Consider the following 17,500-nt stretch of genomic DNA (forward strand, 5'->3'; position numbering starts at 1 on the left):
TGTGTGTGTGTGTCTCTGTGTGTGCGGGTCTCTGTGTGTGTGTGTGTGTCTGTGATCCCCCTGAACAGAGAGCGTCAGAGCAACGCGTCGCCATGGTAACTGGTGTCAATTTGGCGCCGGAGCTGAGGAGGAGGGGGGGTGCAGGCAGGCAGCCAGCTCTCTGCCACCTGGGACATGACAAGCCCTGGTCACCCCAGCAGGGCACAGGAGAGGCTAGAAAATGGCATGGTAGGAGATCTGCATCATGGTAAGGCATTTTATTGGGAGCCACACTCACCTCGTGTTATAAGCAGATTTGCGTTGTAACGGATCGTGCTATAATGGGGTTGAGCTGTATTAACTTATATATGATATTTGGTGATATCAGGCTACATCCCCAAAATATTGATGAATTTTATCACCAACCCCAGGCTGGAGCTAGGCCTATCTTTCCTATGTATATAATGGCCACTAGCAAGACAACCCGAACCAATCAGTAATAGATGCTAAAAATATATTAAATAAATAACTACATTTTAATATATTAAACCATTAGTAGCCTAAGTTGCCAGCTAGTTAAGGTGATTCCAATATATTATTATCACTAAACCAACCACCACCCCTTGCATAGCAAAGAGGTGTGTAATGCATTGTTTTGCGATGCTTTACTAATCCCTTACTAATCCCTATTGCAAACAAGGGGTTAACACCCCATTCCTCACTGGGGGAGAGGGGGGGTCAAACTACACTCCCTATGGCATATACCTTTATCACCCCTGATGAAGGTGCTTAGCACCAAAACGTTGGATGCGTTTGACTATCTCAGTCAATAAATGATCCTTTTGCAGTAACCTTTTTTCATCTTTTGTTGGTGTGCTTGGCCTCCCTTTTCTATCTACCTTTATCACCCACCCCCATTCTACTCCCTCTTCAACAACCCTCATCTATAAGAAGGGCTTACATCCCTATTAACATAAACTGGCTAATTGGGCTGTAGGCCACTGAACAAATAAAAATAAAACATGACGTATTTAAAAAAGATTACAAGATTCCTGCAGGCGGGCCGCTCAATATGGATGCTTAATTTTTCAGCTCAATATCTACAGTAACTGCTCACCATCCAATGACATCCCCTCCTTTGAGCCACATGAGGGTTTTAAATTTTGTGCCAAGGTGCAAGTCAAAGGGATAGCGGAACAAAAACATCTGTATTTACTATTATAGTTCTTCTCCGTTGGCAAGATGTTACCTGTTTTTGATTGCAGCCTACAAAGTGGCTATGACCTTTGCTCTGTAGACGTGGCTTGCACAGAAACATCTGGAAACTCACTGTAACTCTGTACAATGCATGATCTTGACTGACATGGCACTGCAGAATATTGATGCAGCTATCAGTGACCTACTGTATCTGGAGAGAGAACTGTCATGGAACAAGTATTCCCCTTTTTGCTCTCTCTGTTCACCCCCCACCCCCCTTGTTTGCAGCTTCTGCCTGTCAGTTTCTTATTTTCAGCTGCATGTAGTTTTCTCCACACACACACTGTGCCTGTGATATGTTACAATGTTGCCTTCCCTGCCTCTGGGCATGTGATCAGTGAGTTGCTACAGCAGCCTCTGAAATCTCTCCTAGAATGGGCTATTCTGCCCTCCACCCTGTTTTGCTGACAGATAGTCTGTCCCAAGACTATTCCTTTTACCCAGATTCCCCTACACTTCATTTTCATTCCTGACTTGGCTGAGTGAGTACCTTCCTGTCACACTCCCATGGCAATGCCATCTCTTTCTACCTGCCCTCAACTACAAACTCACAACTACACTGCCGACACGTTTAAATCGAGCAGGGCTAGTTCCGCAAGCCGGGGGATGCCCCAACTTGCTAGCCCCACTCCCTCGGCGTGCCGCGCGTCACCGATGCGCGGTCACGCGTCATCGGGTGTCAGCGCCCCCTGCACGCGCGTCCAGGGCTCCCCGAGGGAGCCCTGGTGTCCCGCGATCGCGGGACGGCGGCAGGGGGTTCCGGGGGACCCGGCGGACCCGGCAGCGGTAGGGAGAGCGCCCTGATCGGAGGGCGCTCTTCCGCTGCTTCGGCGCGCGCCCGGCACCCTCCGGCGCGCGCCAGGTTACTGCTGCGGCAGAGAACGGGCAAATGCTCGAATAAACTCTGCCGCAGCAGTACACAACATCCACAAGTACCTGTATTCACTGCTGCTTTTCTAATAAAGTGAAGGAATATTATAGGACTTGGTGTGATTTGGAAAGGGAGGCTATTCACACATCACACGTGACCCTGGCTTCAGAATAAGAACCTTTCAGAGTCTAGCAGAGTTTGTGCCTCAAGGAGTTGTTTTGTTGACAACCATATAACACTATCTCCCTGGAGACTCTGAGATTAAAAGCACTAGTCAACAATGACAAGCTATGCTTTTGGACCTCAAATTCAGATGTTAATTTGAACTACAGTTAGTTGGATTTACTACAGAAACAAAATGTTTCTTTGCTACCTTCAATCAACCATCACAAGACCCAATGTTTTGCCTTGCATGCTAGTGGTCATTCTGAGCTAATGCAAGCTCCAACACCTTTTAAATGGTTCCACCCGCATGTCTACAATCCAGATCTGCTTTGACATTTGCTGAGCTGGACTTCAACTTTGTTCTTCAAGGATTGCTTGATTGGAAATTGCTGTGCCAAAGATTGGGGGATTGGAGATGACTATGCGGCTTTCTCTTTCAGATCCTGTTCATCACCTCAACAGTCTTTTGGCAAAAAAGCATCACTTCTTTTCCTGGATCAAAAACATATACTTTTTCAAAGTCGGAGTATTACTTTTAAAAGAGATAATATCAATCTCTTATTTTTCTGGTTTAGAGAGATTATGCAATGTGCAGAGCCATGGTGGTCCTCAAGCAAATCATATTTCTCTAACATTGCGCTTTCTGAACTGTACATCAAGGTTGTTTCATCCTTGGTTGAAGCTCTTGCTTCAGAAGGCAGTAGAGCATATCTCACTACTAACAGGTGATTGACTACTTGAACATTACTGCCCATTGGGTGGGTGTAGTCAGAATACTTTTAAACTTCTAGAGGGGTAAAAAAAAGACAGTCAGCATCACGTTCGTAGACATACTACTTTGTGTATGCAGAGTTCTAAATAAAATGCCCATACAGAATTTAATAGGGCGGGGGATCCCAGGGCACTTGCGGTTTTGTTTGCTGCAGAGGATAACGATTACAACTTGATTGCAGCATTAAAACAAGGCAACATGATGCACATGCCTTGTTTTGCACACATACTCAATTGAATAGTTACTCATTTCCAGTGTACGGATCCGCAGGGCATTTTTTCAGTTTCTAGAAAAATATGTGCTCTCTTTAGTAGATCCTACACAGCTAGTAACCCTGTCTAGACTGCAGGAACAAAACAACCTGCCTCGTCACCAGAGAAAAATGGAGGTGCCTACACTCTGGAATTCAACATTATATATGCTTGAGCGTCTTGATGAGTAGCAGAAGGCGGTCAATGATTATGTAAGAGAGCATGCAAAGGCAGCTGGATGAGGCCTTTCTGCAACCTGGACAGTGGTAGCTGATGGGAGAGCTGTGTAGGTTGCTGAGGCCCTTTTAGGAAGCCACCATGCTTGTGAGCTGGGATGATGTGGGCATTAGCCAAATCGTCACTCTTAAATGATATGCAGCATAATAATAACGATGAAGATTATGATAATAATGATGATGATGAAATGGTAGCAATGGTTTATAAATTACTTGAATGCCTAAGAAATGACTCCCGTGATGTCTGTATCAAACTGAGAGATGAATACCTTGAGCAGGGCCGCCAACAGAAATCGTGGGGCCCGGGACAAACATTTTAGCAGGGTCCCTCCCGTGTCAGCGGTATTGCCCGCTGCCCCCCCCCATTTCACACCTCACGAGCCCCCTCTCTTTCCCCCCTCCTCTTCCCATGTATCTTTTTCCCTTCCATCTCACCACCTCTCTCTCCCTCCTCGCATGTATTTCTCTCCCCTGTGTCTCACTCTTACTCCCTCTTTTCCTCACTCAGCCCCTCTCTCCTCTCCCTCCGTCAATTACCCATGCTCACTCATTCCCTCCCCCTTCACACAATTCCCCCCACAAGATATATACCAAAAAACTTCCCACCCCCAAATATATATAAAAAAATCCCCACCCCCCAAATATATACAACCTCCCGCCCCCCCCAACAAAAAAACCCACCTACCCAATACAAAAAACAATACATATAACCCCCCATACATAGATATATTGCTTACTGAGAATGTGTGCGATTATTTATATATATATATATATATTTATATATAATATATATATATACTGTACATATTATATATATATATATATATATATATGTAAATACAACTGTATGCTCATCTGCATGTCTTAGGCAGGTCTGCAACCCGCCTTTCCCCATTATCACCCAGCATACAGCACTTCCACTGCAGCAAGGGATTCTGGGAAATGACATGCAAATGAGCACACAGTGTCACTTTTTGCCTCAAAAACCATTTTTAACATGGTTCCCTATAGGCTATATATATATATATAGACACACACACACACACACATCACATACAACACATTTTAAAAAAAAAAACTCCACAATACATATAAAAAATACCCCAACCCATATAAAAATTGCCCCAATACATATACAAATTGCACCAAGCCCCCCAATACATACAGTATACAAATTCCCCCAAGCCCCACAATACATATACACATTCCCCCAAGCCCCTCAATACATATACAAATTCCCCCAAGCCCCACAATACATCAATACATATACAAATTCCCCCAAGCCCCACAATACATGTAACAATTCCCCCAAGCCCCACAATACATGTAACAATACCCCCAAGCCCCACAATACATGTAACAATACCCCCAAGACCCACAGTACATATAAAAAAAAGACTTACCTTGTGGATGATCAGGCCGGGTCCAGTGGATGCCTGTAGGTGTGGGGGGAAGGAGGATGCCGGTAGGTGTGAGGGGGAAGGTGGATGCTGGTAGGGTGGGGGGGAGGGGAAGGTGGATGCTGGAAGGGGTGGGGGGGATGAAGGTGGATGCTGGTACGGGTGGGGTGGGAGGGGAAGGTGGATGCTGGTAGGGGTGGGTGGGAGGGTAAGGTGGATGCTGGTAGGGGTGGGACGTTAGGGTAAGGTGGATGCTGGTGGGGGCGGGGGGAGGGGAAGGTGGATGCCGGGATGGTGGATGCCGGTAGGTGTGAGGGGTAAGGTGGATGCTGGTAGGGGTGGGGGGGAGGGGAAGGTGGATGCTGGTAGCGGTGGGGGGGGAGGGGAAGGTGGATGCTGATAGGAGGGGGGGAAGGTGGATGGATGCCAGTAGCAGGGGTGGAGAGGGGACTGGGACAGCGGTATGGGGAAGGTATAAGGGGGGGGGGGGTGAAGTGGATGCTGGTAAGGGGGGAAGGTGGATGCCAGTAGGGGTGGTGGTGAGGTGGATGCCGGTAGGGGGGAGGGGAGGTGAAGTGGATGCCGGTAAGGGGGGGGGGGGGTGAAGTGGATGCCGGTAAGGGGGGTTGAGGAGCCGCTTGGCTGAGGCTGTGGAGGGCCGCGTGCGCAGCGCAAGGGCCCAAAACTGTTGAGCTGGTAGAAGCAGTAGCGTGGTGTAGGACTGGAGAGACACAAGTAAAGCATGGGTGTGGAGGATGGTCTGATGCTGGTAGGGGGAGGGAAAGGTGGATGCCGGGATTCAGGTGGGTGGATGCCGGTAGGGGTGTGGGGGTGGGGAGGGGAAGGTGGATGCTGTGTTCGGATTCGGGAGGGTGGATGCCGGTAGGGGTGGGGGGGAAGGTGGATACTGGTAGGGGTGGGGAGAGGACCGAGACAGTGGTAGGGCCTGCTGCCGGGGTGGGGCCTGTGGATGTCTGAACAGGAGCCGCCTGGGCCCTGGCTGGGGAGGGCGCGTAAAGGCCCGCGGAGAATGGATGTGGGGGGGGGGGAGGTAGGACGGGATGGACACACGACACTACTCACACAGACAAAAAAACAGACTAGAGTACAGTACACAGAAAAACACACAACAACAGTAAGGGTGAAACAGACAGACAGACAAACACACGACAGATAATAGATTGTACTTAAAGTTTTTTGTATGTATTTGAATAAGCAGCTGCACAGCCGGGAACATTCAAACACGCTTCTCCCGCCTGTGCAGTTGCTTATATTAACTTGTAGTCCGTCCGACTCCCCGTCCATGAGGAGGGCCCTGATTGGATCCCCTGTCTTTTTTTTGTTTTTTTGACATGGCTTTTTTTTTTTTGTCAGACACTTTTTAAACACGGGCCCGGCTTTAAAGACAGAATTAAATACTTTCCCTCCTGGTGAAGAGACAGTGGCAAACAGCAAGAAGAATCTAATTGATTGTGTCCAGGCAGAGATGGAAAAGGAGGAAAGGCAGAAAGAGGTGGGCAATGAAGTAATAGGTTCACAGAGGGCAGCCTCAGTGGTGGAACAGTACATTCAACACATGACGCCACTTGCCTTCAAAAAGGCTGCTAGAACTGTTGGAATGTTGCCTATGTTACTGGCTCAATAAATTATTTTTGAGGAAATCTGCAGTGCCGTGACGCGCTTTCTTATCTGGATCATACTTCGGATTAATGGCAGGTTTTCTCTGGTCTCAGGAACAATGGTAAAAGTATAATTTATTAAAAAAGAAATTGGTGTGCAGCATGTATATCGATATTTTACATCCCACATAAACAACACGGTGGTCACCAACACTATCTATACTGCTTTCTTACTCTCAAGGCCTTAAGTCAAGTGGCTTTTGGTGGTATATATAGTGGAGAGGCAATAACAGCAGCATAAGTTGTCAAGGAGGCCCAGCACTATGGAAAGTGCTCATCACTATGGCATGGTCGCACTAGCGCAGAAGCAGCAGACACCTCTAATGCAACTAGTGCTATCGACATGGTGGAGGCGTATATTAGTGATAGTTCAATCTTGCCCCCTGACTGAATACTGAGCTACTCAAACATAAACATGGCCTGGTTTTGCTAGGGTGGCAGTGGGGTGGCTAAGTTGTCCTCCTGCAAGTGTGTTATCAGTGAGAGTGTTGTGTGCAGCTGATGCAATAATAAGCAACCGCTGGAAAAAAACTTTCCCATGATAGTGTTCAAAGGCTCGCTTCTATTAAAGATGATTTAATGGGGGACTTCCGGTGATGTCAACCGGAATGGTCGGATAGAGAGGGAGCTCCCGGGACACTCACAGTCTAAAACGCTTAGAAGCTAATTTCCCCCGCAGTTTTTTAACATTGCACGATCAGATCACGTAGCTAAATCTCCCGGCATGTCTAACAAGATTAAAAAGCCGCCCGTTTAGGGTGTTTCACGGTACTTCTCGCCGCCACAGCGCGGGTCGGGCACAGCCACTGGTGAACAAGATGGCGCCGGGTCAGGTGCCTCAACAAACAAAGACCGAGATCGGCCGATCGTAGGTCTGGCTGCAGAGGGTGAAATCTCACGTGCTTACCTGGAAGACCTGCTTACAGCAATGCTGCATCAGTCCCTGCAGCTAGATTTGAAAGCTGCTGTGGCCGAACTGAAGGTAGAAATAAATGGCCTCTCTCAGAGGACAACAGAGTTGAAAGCCAGTCTAGATGAGGCCCTATAACTACAGATGGTGGTGGATGATGAAATCCTGTGTTTGGGTCAGGAGATTAATTGCCTTAAGGGACGGTCTCAAGGATCAAGAGAATCGAGACCGAAGACAAAACTTGAGGATTCGTAATGTCCCAGAAACAATCCTCCTTGACCTCCTCTGCCCTACCTAATAATGTTTAACACCATCTGTGATGATTTCGAAGAAAAAGACCTGGAAATCGATTGGGCTTTGGGCCTTAGGTCAGATAACTCGAAACGCAGGAGAGATGTTATCATATGGCTCCATAGTGTAAGGAATCCGCTACGCGGTTTACTGGTTGCCTTACCTTGCAGACCGGTGCAGTCCTGGAACTCTTCACCTGATATTACTGCAGCCTGGATTCACTCACCAAAGCTATACTGCCACACACTCCCTCTGGTATCTACTGCAGCTGTGCAATCTATCACTGCAATCCAGCCTTGTATTCACTTATTGGAGCAGGACCTTCACACCCCCCGCCGGGGATTGGTCCGCTGGCCTTTAAGTACTATGTTCCCACAATGCTCCCTGCCGAGCATAGTCCTTACCGGATGTCACTTACTGTTCTGCCACAAACCCTCGCTTGTTCTCCTATGCTGATACGGAGGTCTCCCCTGCGTCCTTCAGCTTCCTTTTCCTATGCTGATACGGAGGTTTCCCCTGCGTCCTTCAGCTTCCTGTTCTCCTGTGCTGAAGCGGAGGTTTCGCCCTGCGTTCATCAGCTTCCTGGTTTCCTGCACTGAAGCGGAGGTTTCGCCCTGCGTTCATCAGCTTCCTGGTTCCCTGCACTGAAGCGGAGGTTTCCCTGTGTTTCTTCAGCTTCCTGGTTCCTGGGGCCTACTCTTTCCCTAATCTAGAGAGGCCGTGTCCTGGTTCCTGCGCTGAAACGGAGGATTCCCTAGCCCGCTCAGGACTCTTGCGCTGTAGCACTGGTTTACCCGTGCAGCTAGGCGGTGTGACTCTGGTCTGCCTACCACCTCCTGAGACCAGTACCATGGGCCATGGTCGCCGCACGCGCAGAGGCCAACCCCGCGCTCCTAAGCTGAAACGGGGCCTTCCTGACTACCTGTTGCCGAACTCCTGCTTGGACAATGTTTATCCTGACGTCTCCTGTCCTGACCCTGGCTTGTACAACGACGATGCTGTCTTCTCCTATCCTGATCCTGCTACGTATGACTACGAACTGCGCAATCCGGATCAGCCTGCGCGGTCTAAGGTCGGTGCTTTTACAACCCCACCTCAGCCTCGCGGTCCGACCCTGGTTTGTGTTGCGAGCACAGCCGTGACACATAGCTACTCGGCTAAGGAGAAGATAATTTGAGCCTGCAGAGAGAAGAATTGTATCCATTTTCAGAATGAGCCTCTGCAAGTATTTAATGATTTGTCCAAAGTGATTATTGGAAGACGCCGCAAACTCAGACCTCTAATCCTGCTCTTATGGGAAAACGGGGTGAGATATAGGTGGGGGTCCCCTTTTATGTAACATCTATGTTGGCACAGTACTAAGCTTGTTGAATATTTGTATGTTCTTAATAACTAGTTACTGTACCATCTCTCAGTGACGAATGGGTGAGAGGTGAAGAATGACTCTGACTCTGAAGGGGTAATTCAGTAACAACAATAAGTAAATAACAAAAACCGGTCAGAGCGCCTGACTGAGATAAACTTACTATAGTTCAGCTTTGCAGCTGCAGAATTTGGTGTTGCTATGGACTTGCTGGCAGAAGGCGCATGAGCTAGTCCATCAAACGTAATTCCGCAAAACCACGTGCCCTACGTGTTTCTTCCGGTAACGGATTTCATCAAAGGATAACGTGTGTATGGGAGAGAAAGTGTGTGTGTGCTGGTGCTGTGTATGCAGTGAGTGTGTGCAGTGTGCTGTGAGAGTGCTGTGTGCTGGTGCTGTGTGTGCGGTGAGTGTGTGTACTGAGTGTGTGCAGTGTGCTGTGTGTGCAGTGCATGCAGTGTATGCAGTGTACAAAAAAAAATTAAAATTTTTTTTTTTTTCATTCGGGGTCCATATATATATAAATATCCATTATATCCATGGATATAAGGGATATAGATTAAATGAGATATATATTTTATAGATATGATATATATATTTTGGATATACCGGTATATCCTATATATATCATACATATATACTGTATTTCCTCGATTGTAAAACGCCATCGATTGTAAGACGCACCATCGATTTGGCCCTTACAATCCAGGAAAATTACTTTTTCACTCTCCATGTTTCAGGAGAGGTCCCATGTCAGCGAAGGATGAAGCGGGCAGCAACGGCAGGAGAGGTCCCACGTCTGCAGATGGTTGAAGATGGACAGCGGACAGGAGTGCGGTGGCAGGACAGGTCCCAAGTCTGCAGGTGAATGAAGATAAGAAGACAGCAGGTGTGCGGCAGCAGCAGGAGATCATAATAGCAGGAGAGCTGAGTAGGAGCAGAGCGGCATAGGGGAACGGCTGGGGAGGTGCACATTGTAACCGGAGGTCAGACATCGGTCAACTTCCGGTATTACAGTGTGCACCTCCCAAGCCGTTCCACTCCTGCTTAACTCTCCTGCTATTATGATCTCCTGCCACCGCACGCCCGCTGTCTTCTTATCTTCATTCACCTGCAGACTTGGGACCTGTCCTGCCACCGCCACCGCACTCCATCTGCAGACGTGGGACCTCTGCTACCGCCTGCTTCATCCTCCGCTGACATGGGACCTCTCCTGAAACATGGCAAGTGAAAAGAGGGAATTAGTGCTGTAGACACTTTTTAATTATTTTAATACATCGATTCTAAGACGCACCTTGATTTCAGACATGTGAAAATCGGAAAAAAGGTGCGTCTTAGAATCGAGGAAATAGGGTATATATATACAAATACATACATATCCATCACAGATCCCTGTCCCGCCTCCCGACCCGGCTCCGCCCCACAACCCCCGCCTACCAGAGCACACGCTCTGTCTGAGGGGCAAGAACATGAAAAGCAGCCGCTTGGTAAGCGAGAGGTGAGCATCAGCGCTGGAGAGCACGGCCATTCTCCACTATAAACTCAGCCTAATGCATAGGTTGGATGGACAAGATCCGTTATAACTCTCAAGAGGGGACAGAGAAAGCAGCAGAAGTAACAAGCTTAACTTGTAAAAGTTCAGACGTGGATGGCAGACACACCCCATGGTTTACTTGTGAAAACCTTATAACCTGGTGACAAGTTGTCATTGTTTGTAGCAACATCTGCTGTTTCATTTAAAAAAATAAACAAAGCACAAACATTGGCTACTGGCACTGCAGTGGCTAGTTAGGGCAGGGTTGGGCGAGGTGATAGGGTTGCATCTATTAACCCTCACGTAGTCACACAAGACATTCCAAGTGGGTTCTTGCCAAGATACAGAAACAGTAAACTGATCCCACAGTGGATACGTGTGAAAACCAGCAATAAGATCTGCTATAACTTCAAGAGGTAACACTGCAGACAGCAGCAGCAGCAGAAGGACCAAGCTTGGCTAGTTGGCTTGTAATAGTTCAGCCATATTTGTTACAATTCAGTTGTGGTGTCCACTTAGAGAAAACCGACGTTTTGGGGATGAATTATATTCCTCTTCATAGTAGAGGTGAACCTTTTGGATTTTAACTCTTTCTACCTAATATCCAGATGGTTTAAATTATAAATTTGAATCGGAACCTTTTTAAATTCCTGACTATATTTAAATGTGAAAATATATTGAATATATTACACATTAAGATTATTAAATATATATTTCTATATTCACATGTACACTATATTTATGGGATTCACACATACACTCTATTTTATTAGACATACATCTAATTTTTATCTACACGTACACTATTTTATGTGTTCCTTAATATTTATACAGTATACACCAGGCCTGCACAACATGCGGGCCACATGCGGCCCACCTGGCCACTCTGTGCGGCCCGCGATGACTACGGCCGGGCGCCAGTTAATTAAATAAATTTAAAAAAAATAAAAAGTTTTAAAAAATGGCGGCAATTCCCCCCCCGGGTTTTGCGGTGTGCGAGTCGGTGGCGGTGCGCTTGGGCAGCAGCATGAGGAGGATGCGGCAGCCGTGAGTATTTATTTTTTTCAATAGCTGGATGCCGGGGGCAGGGCTTTACAGTAGAAGGGATTGGTTGGAGGTCATAGCATGCCAGGGGCGGGGCTTAGTACCGGGGAGAGAATGTGTGTGTGTGTGACGGGCTGCTGCAGGGGGGGGTGGGTGTGAAAAACGGGCTGCTGCAGGGGGGGGGGGGTGGGTGGGAAAAACGGGCTGCTGCAGGGTGGGGGGGTGGGAAAAATGGGCTGCTGCAGGGGGGGATGGGTGTGAAAAACAGGCTGCTGCAGGGGGGGTGGGTGTGAAAAACGGGCTGCTGAGGGGGGGGGGGTGTTAAAAACGGGCTGCTGCAGGGGTGGGTGTAAAAAACGTGCTGGTGGGGGGGGGCAAACGGGCTGCTGTGAGGTGTGGCAAACGGAGTGGTGTAGTGGGGGGAGAAGGGGTGGGGGGAGAAGAGGGAGAGGGGGGAGAGGAGGCAGAAGGGAGAGAGGGGGGGAGAAGGGAGAGAGGGGGGGGAGAAGGGAGAGAGGGGGGGGCAGAAGGGAGAGAGAGGGGGAGAAGGGAGAGAGAGGGGGGAGAAGGGAGAGAGAGGGGGGAGAAGGGAGAGAGAGGGGGGAGAAGGGAGAGAGGGGGGGGCAGAAGGGAGAGAGAGGGGGGGAGAAGGGAGAGAGAGGGGGAAGAAGGGAGAGAGAGGGGGCAGAGGGGGGGAGAAGGGAGAGAGGGGGGGGCAGAAGGGAGAGAGAGGGGGAGAAGGGAGAGAGAGGGGGGAGAAGGAAGAGAGAGGGGGGAGAAGGGAGAGAGAGGAGGAGAAGGGAGAGAGGGGGGGGCAGAAGGGAGGGAGAAGGGAGAGAGAGGGGGCAGAAGGGAGAGAGGGGGAGAAGGGAGAGGGTGGGAGAAGGGAGAGAGATGGGGCAGAAGGGAGAGAGGGGGGCAGAAGGGAGAGAGAGGGGGAGAAGGGAGAGAGGGGGGGCAGAAGGGAGAGAGGGGGGGGAGAAGGGAGAGAGGGGAGGAGAAGGGAGAGAGGGGGGGAGAAGGGAGAGAGAGGGTGGGTGAAGGGAGAGGCAGGGGGAGAGTGATTTGAGGTGCAAGGGGGTGATTTGAGGTGCAAGGGGGGTGATTTGAGGTGCAGGGGGTCATTGGAGGTGCAAGGGGGGTGGTTTGAGGTGCATGGGGGGAGATTTGAGGTGCAAGGGGGGTGATTTGAGGTGCAAGGGGGTGATTTGAGGTGCAGGGGGGGTCATTGGAGGTGCAAGGGGGGAGATTTGAGGTGCAAGGGGGGTGATTTGAGGTGCATGGGGGGTGATTTGAGGTACAAGGGTGGGTGATTTGAGGTGCATGGGGGTGATTTGAGGTGCAAGGGGGGTGATTTGAGGTGCAAGGGGGAGAGTGATGTGAGGTTCAGGGGGAGAGTGATGTGAGGTGCAAGGGGGGAGAGTGATGTGAGGTGCAAGGGGGGGTGGGATGTGAGGTGCAGGGGGGTGTGATGTGTGTGCTGTGCAGGGGGTATTGTGTGTTTGATGTGGAGGGGGAGTATTATGTGTGTGGGTGAGGGGGAGAGATGGGGGTATGAGAGATTGATGGGGAGTATCGCAAAGGTTGATAGTGAGGGTTTCTGGGGGAGATATGAGGATGATGATGAAGGGTGCTAGGGGAGATATGAGGATGATGATGAGGGGTGCTGGGGGAGATATGATGATGATGATGACGACGATGATGATGAGGTGCTAGAGGAGATGATGATGATGATGGTGAAGATGATGATTTTACCCGTGCGGCCCAATTTTTTTTTCCTTGGAGCAGTTCAGCCCTTCTCACTTTACGAGTTGTGCAGGCCTGGTATACACACTACATTCTATAGATCATATTTTCAACAAGGTGGTTATGTAATTGTTAATATTTTTCACTGGAGATGTACAGTGGGGAGGAAATGTTTGTGAACCCCTTAGGATTTTCACATATTTCACGTTTCAAACCTAAAATGTTATTAGATCTTAATCTAAGTTCTAATAATAGATAAAGATAATTTGACCAAACAAATTAGACAACAATATGATACTTTTTCAACATTTATTTATCCACAAATGATTCAACATTCAATATCCATGTGTGAAAAAGTATGGGAAACTTTAGATTCAGTACCTGGTGGCACCCCATTGAGCAGCAATGACTTAAACTAAGCGAGGAATTTGGGCCCATTCCTCCTTATAGAACTGCTTCAACTCTGTGACATTGGAGAGCCTCCTTACTGGGACAGCTCGCTTCAGGTCTTGCCACAATATCTCAATGGGGTTTAGGTCTGGACTTTAACTAGGCCATTCTAAAACACAGACTTTCTTCTACAGCCATTCTTTTGTAGATTTGCTTGTATGTTTAGGACATTGTCTTGCTCCATGACCCACTTTCATTTCAGCTTCAGCTCACGGATGGATGGCCTGACATTCTCTTCTAGAATCTTCTGATACAATGAAGAATTCATGGTTGTGTCAATGATGGCCAGCCGTCCAGTTCCTGAGGCAGCAAAGCAGCCCAAACCCTTCACACTTCCACCACCATGCTTGACTGTTGGGATGAGGTTCTTCTGTTCAAAAGCAATGTTTGGCGAAAACCAAACATAACGTTTCTCATCGAGGCCAAAAAGTTCTACCTTTGACTCGTCTGTCCAGAGAACATTTTTCCAGAAGTCTTGTGGATTATCTATGAGCTCTTTGGCGAACTTCATACTGTATGAGCAGCAATGTTCTTTTTAGAGAGCAGTAGTTTCCTCCTGGCTATTCTTCCATGAATACCATTCTTGTTCAGTTTGTTTCTCATAGTTGAGTCATGAATACGCACATTAGCCAACATGAGTGTGACCTGCAGATCCTTGGACGTTACTCTGGGGTTCTTTGTGACTTCCTGGATGATTTGCCGGTTTGTTTTTGGAGAGATTTTGGTAGGACAACCGCTCCTGGGTAGAGTGACTGTGGTCTTGAACTTTCTCCATTTGTAGACTATATGTCTGACCGTGGATTGGTGGAGCATCAATAACTGTTTTTCTGAGGTTATCAGAGATTTTTTGGCATGACGTGTTTCTACACACCTGTATTGTGAAGACCAAACTCGCAAAGTTTCTGATCTTTATATAGGGTGCGGCCTCCCAAACTCACACCTGAAGATCTAACTAATGATTTAAACACCTGATTCTAATTATCCTCTATAATTTAGCTGATAAAAACAGGGTTTCACTTACTTTTGCACATACTCTGTCTCTTAATAACTCATAGTTTGTCTAATTCATACATCATTTTGTTTCAAAAGACATGAAATTGGTTCATATAAACCCTATTGGATATTTAAGAAAAGACTGGTTTTGATTCAATAAGGTTATCATGGAAAAACTATGGCAATTTCTGTAATTATCATTGGGGTTCACAAACTTTTTCTCACAACTGTACGTGAATATATATTTTAGTCACTATAGCAAACTTAAGATTTACATTTTATTATTCACTATTTATTTTTTTTACCTTTATTCGTTTACTGATTTAGGCTGTTGTTTTGATTTAACTTGACAAGATTTTGTTATTATATACCATTGTTCTTCCATGGTGTCTAATCTGTTATTATTATTTTTTCCCATTTATTAAAAAAAAATGTTTTTCTTATATTATGGAAGTGGTTAAAATGTTGTTTAATATGTATTGTGTTTGAGTTGAACGTGTTATGTATATATACGTTTTGTATGTATTTTCCCATTTTCTGCTTTTTTTCTGTAATTATACATCAGTATATAAAGAAAGAGAATATAGTTGAGACCCATCCCTCTGACGAAGTGACGTAGGTCACGAAACTTTTCTGGGTCCCATCTTGCTAATTGCTTGTATGGCAACCATGCATGAATACAACGTTTTACTTTTTTTTTATCCATCATCCTGATGCTTATTTATTCATTTTTGCTGTATTCATGTTACTTATGAAACCAAAATGGTCTGCCTGTTGAGTTGGAGGAACCGAGTTGGGTGGATGCCACTCGGTTCTCATCTATAGTATAGTAGTTACTGTTTTAATATTCTACAATTTTTTCCTATTTTATGATTCAGCTCTGAATAATTGTACTTCACCTTAAAATGCAAAAATACAGAAATGCTGCTTTACTATGATGTAACATATGGCTGATATGCCTCTGTAATAATATAATATTGCTGTTTTAAGCATTGTTAAGTTTACTCTTGGTACTACTATAAATCACAGTGGACATTAGGATGAATGAAAATGATCTGCCAAAATCTTACCAATTTAATCATCATATCTACCTTTCTCAGTTTTATGTTTTATCTCTCCCAGTTTCTTCTGAAGTGCAAACTTTCACCATCTCAGTCTATGTGAACTCAAAGTACTAAGGTCAAAATATACTGTATAAACTATACGTATTCCTCTCATTATAGGCTACTTTTAAGGATGATTACACAGCTAATGTTCATACAGTATAATGTTGTTAAATGTTTACTTCTTGGTTCATCTGGTCAAGTTTCTTTTTTGATCTAAACGTATATTATATATCATGTATAAAAAAGATGGTCTTCACAATTTACTCTTTGTATTTGTCATAGACTTAAATGATTTCCTCAATTGTCACATTATATCGTCCTGACTTGCAATGTTCATGGAATGTATGTGAAGTTTTTTCGTTTATGCTTTTGTGCGATGGTGAACCCTATCAATAGATACATAAACATTTTTTTTTTAAACATTAGACTACACATCATGTGGTACTAACCCCTTTAATAATAGTGAGGCTACCTAGGTCCTCTCAAGAAGAGCCTATGCAGATTCATAGGAACTAAAGGGGTTAATGAAAAAAGACTACTCACTCCATCTACATTGAGGTTCTTCACGGACTTCAGGGTCTTCACGGACTTCAGGGACTCCCTAAAACTACTCTTATCCGTACTGTACAATCGAAAGGGACAATTCCGAACCATAAAAAAAAATGTTTGACAGGGAACCGGCTTTTCTTCTAAATGTTTCTGTTAATACCTCCAAGTTATTGTCTAATCTGATCTCTCTGCCTCTTTCTTGCCTAGGTTCTTGTCAGTGAAGACTCTGATGGTGAAGGCATTGTTGCTCATTTTCCTGCCCATGAGAAGCCAATCTGCTGTATGGCTTTTAACCCCAGTGGTAATTATACTTATACTTTTTACAATTCATGGTAGAATAATTAGATTGCATGGTGCTTTGTTGACAATAAGCCTATGTGGTCTTATTCACTTTAATGAGCTGTAAGGTGTTTTGTGGCTTTGAACCACTTTTTAAATATGCAAAAAGTATATAGTATAGACAGCACTAATTGGTCAAATGTTTAGAAAACAATATTTTTAAAATGTGGTGCAAAAGGAACAAAGAGGGACCCTATTTTCCTCAAAGGTAACAACAAAAAACAAAAGTAGTTCCCAGCACGCAACACAGAAAAAAGATTTCAAGACAACAAATTGTCATAAAGAACAAGAGTAAATCAAGCAATATGAACAACAGGACTAGTGCAAAAAAAATAATAATGTACATATGTACAACAAAGCATTGGGTGAAAAAACTACCCAATGGGAGGAGTGAGAGGAGAAAAATAAAAATGGGGGGAGAGGAGGGGAGGAAGGACAAAATGTAATTAAATAAGGGGGCAACATTTCCGGGGGTTGAACCCCTTTTTCAGGCCCATTCCCACAGTACAAGTGCCAGTGGTACTTCCCTATAAACTCCTCAACAATACTACGCTCTCGCAGTATA

The 17,500-nt window shown here is 46.1% G+C and overlaps 1 protein-coding gene across 3 annotated transcripts in view; it reads left to right on the top strand.

The window, feature by feature from the left end:
- The window catches only part of BCAS3 (BCAS3 microtubule associated cell migration factor), a 1,601,451-nt gene that overhangs the window by 407,421 nt on the left and 1,176,530 nt on the right, over positions 1-17,500 (top strand). For all 3 annotated transcript variants that reach the window (XM_075589630.1, XM_075589629.1, XM_075589631.1), the window contains one exon: positions 16,804-16,897. In XM_075589630.1, the coding sequence (XP_075445745.1) occupies positions 16,804-16,897 (94 nt within the window). The remainder of the gene's footprint in view (positions 1-16,803; positions 16,898-17,500) is intronic.

The sequence above is a fragment of the Ascaphus truei genome, chromosome 3 (genome assembly GCF_040206685.1).
Source record: "Ascaphus truei isolate aAscTru1 chromosome 3, aAscTru1.hap1, whole genome shotgun sequence".
Classification (NCBI taxonomy): Eukaryota; Metazoa; Chordata; class Amphibia; order Anura; family Ascaphidae; genus Ascaphus; species Ascaphus truei.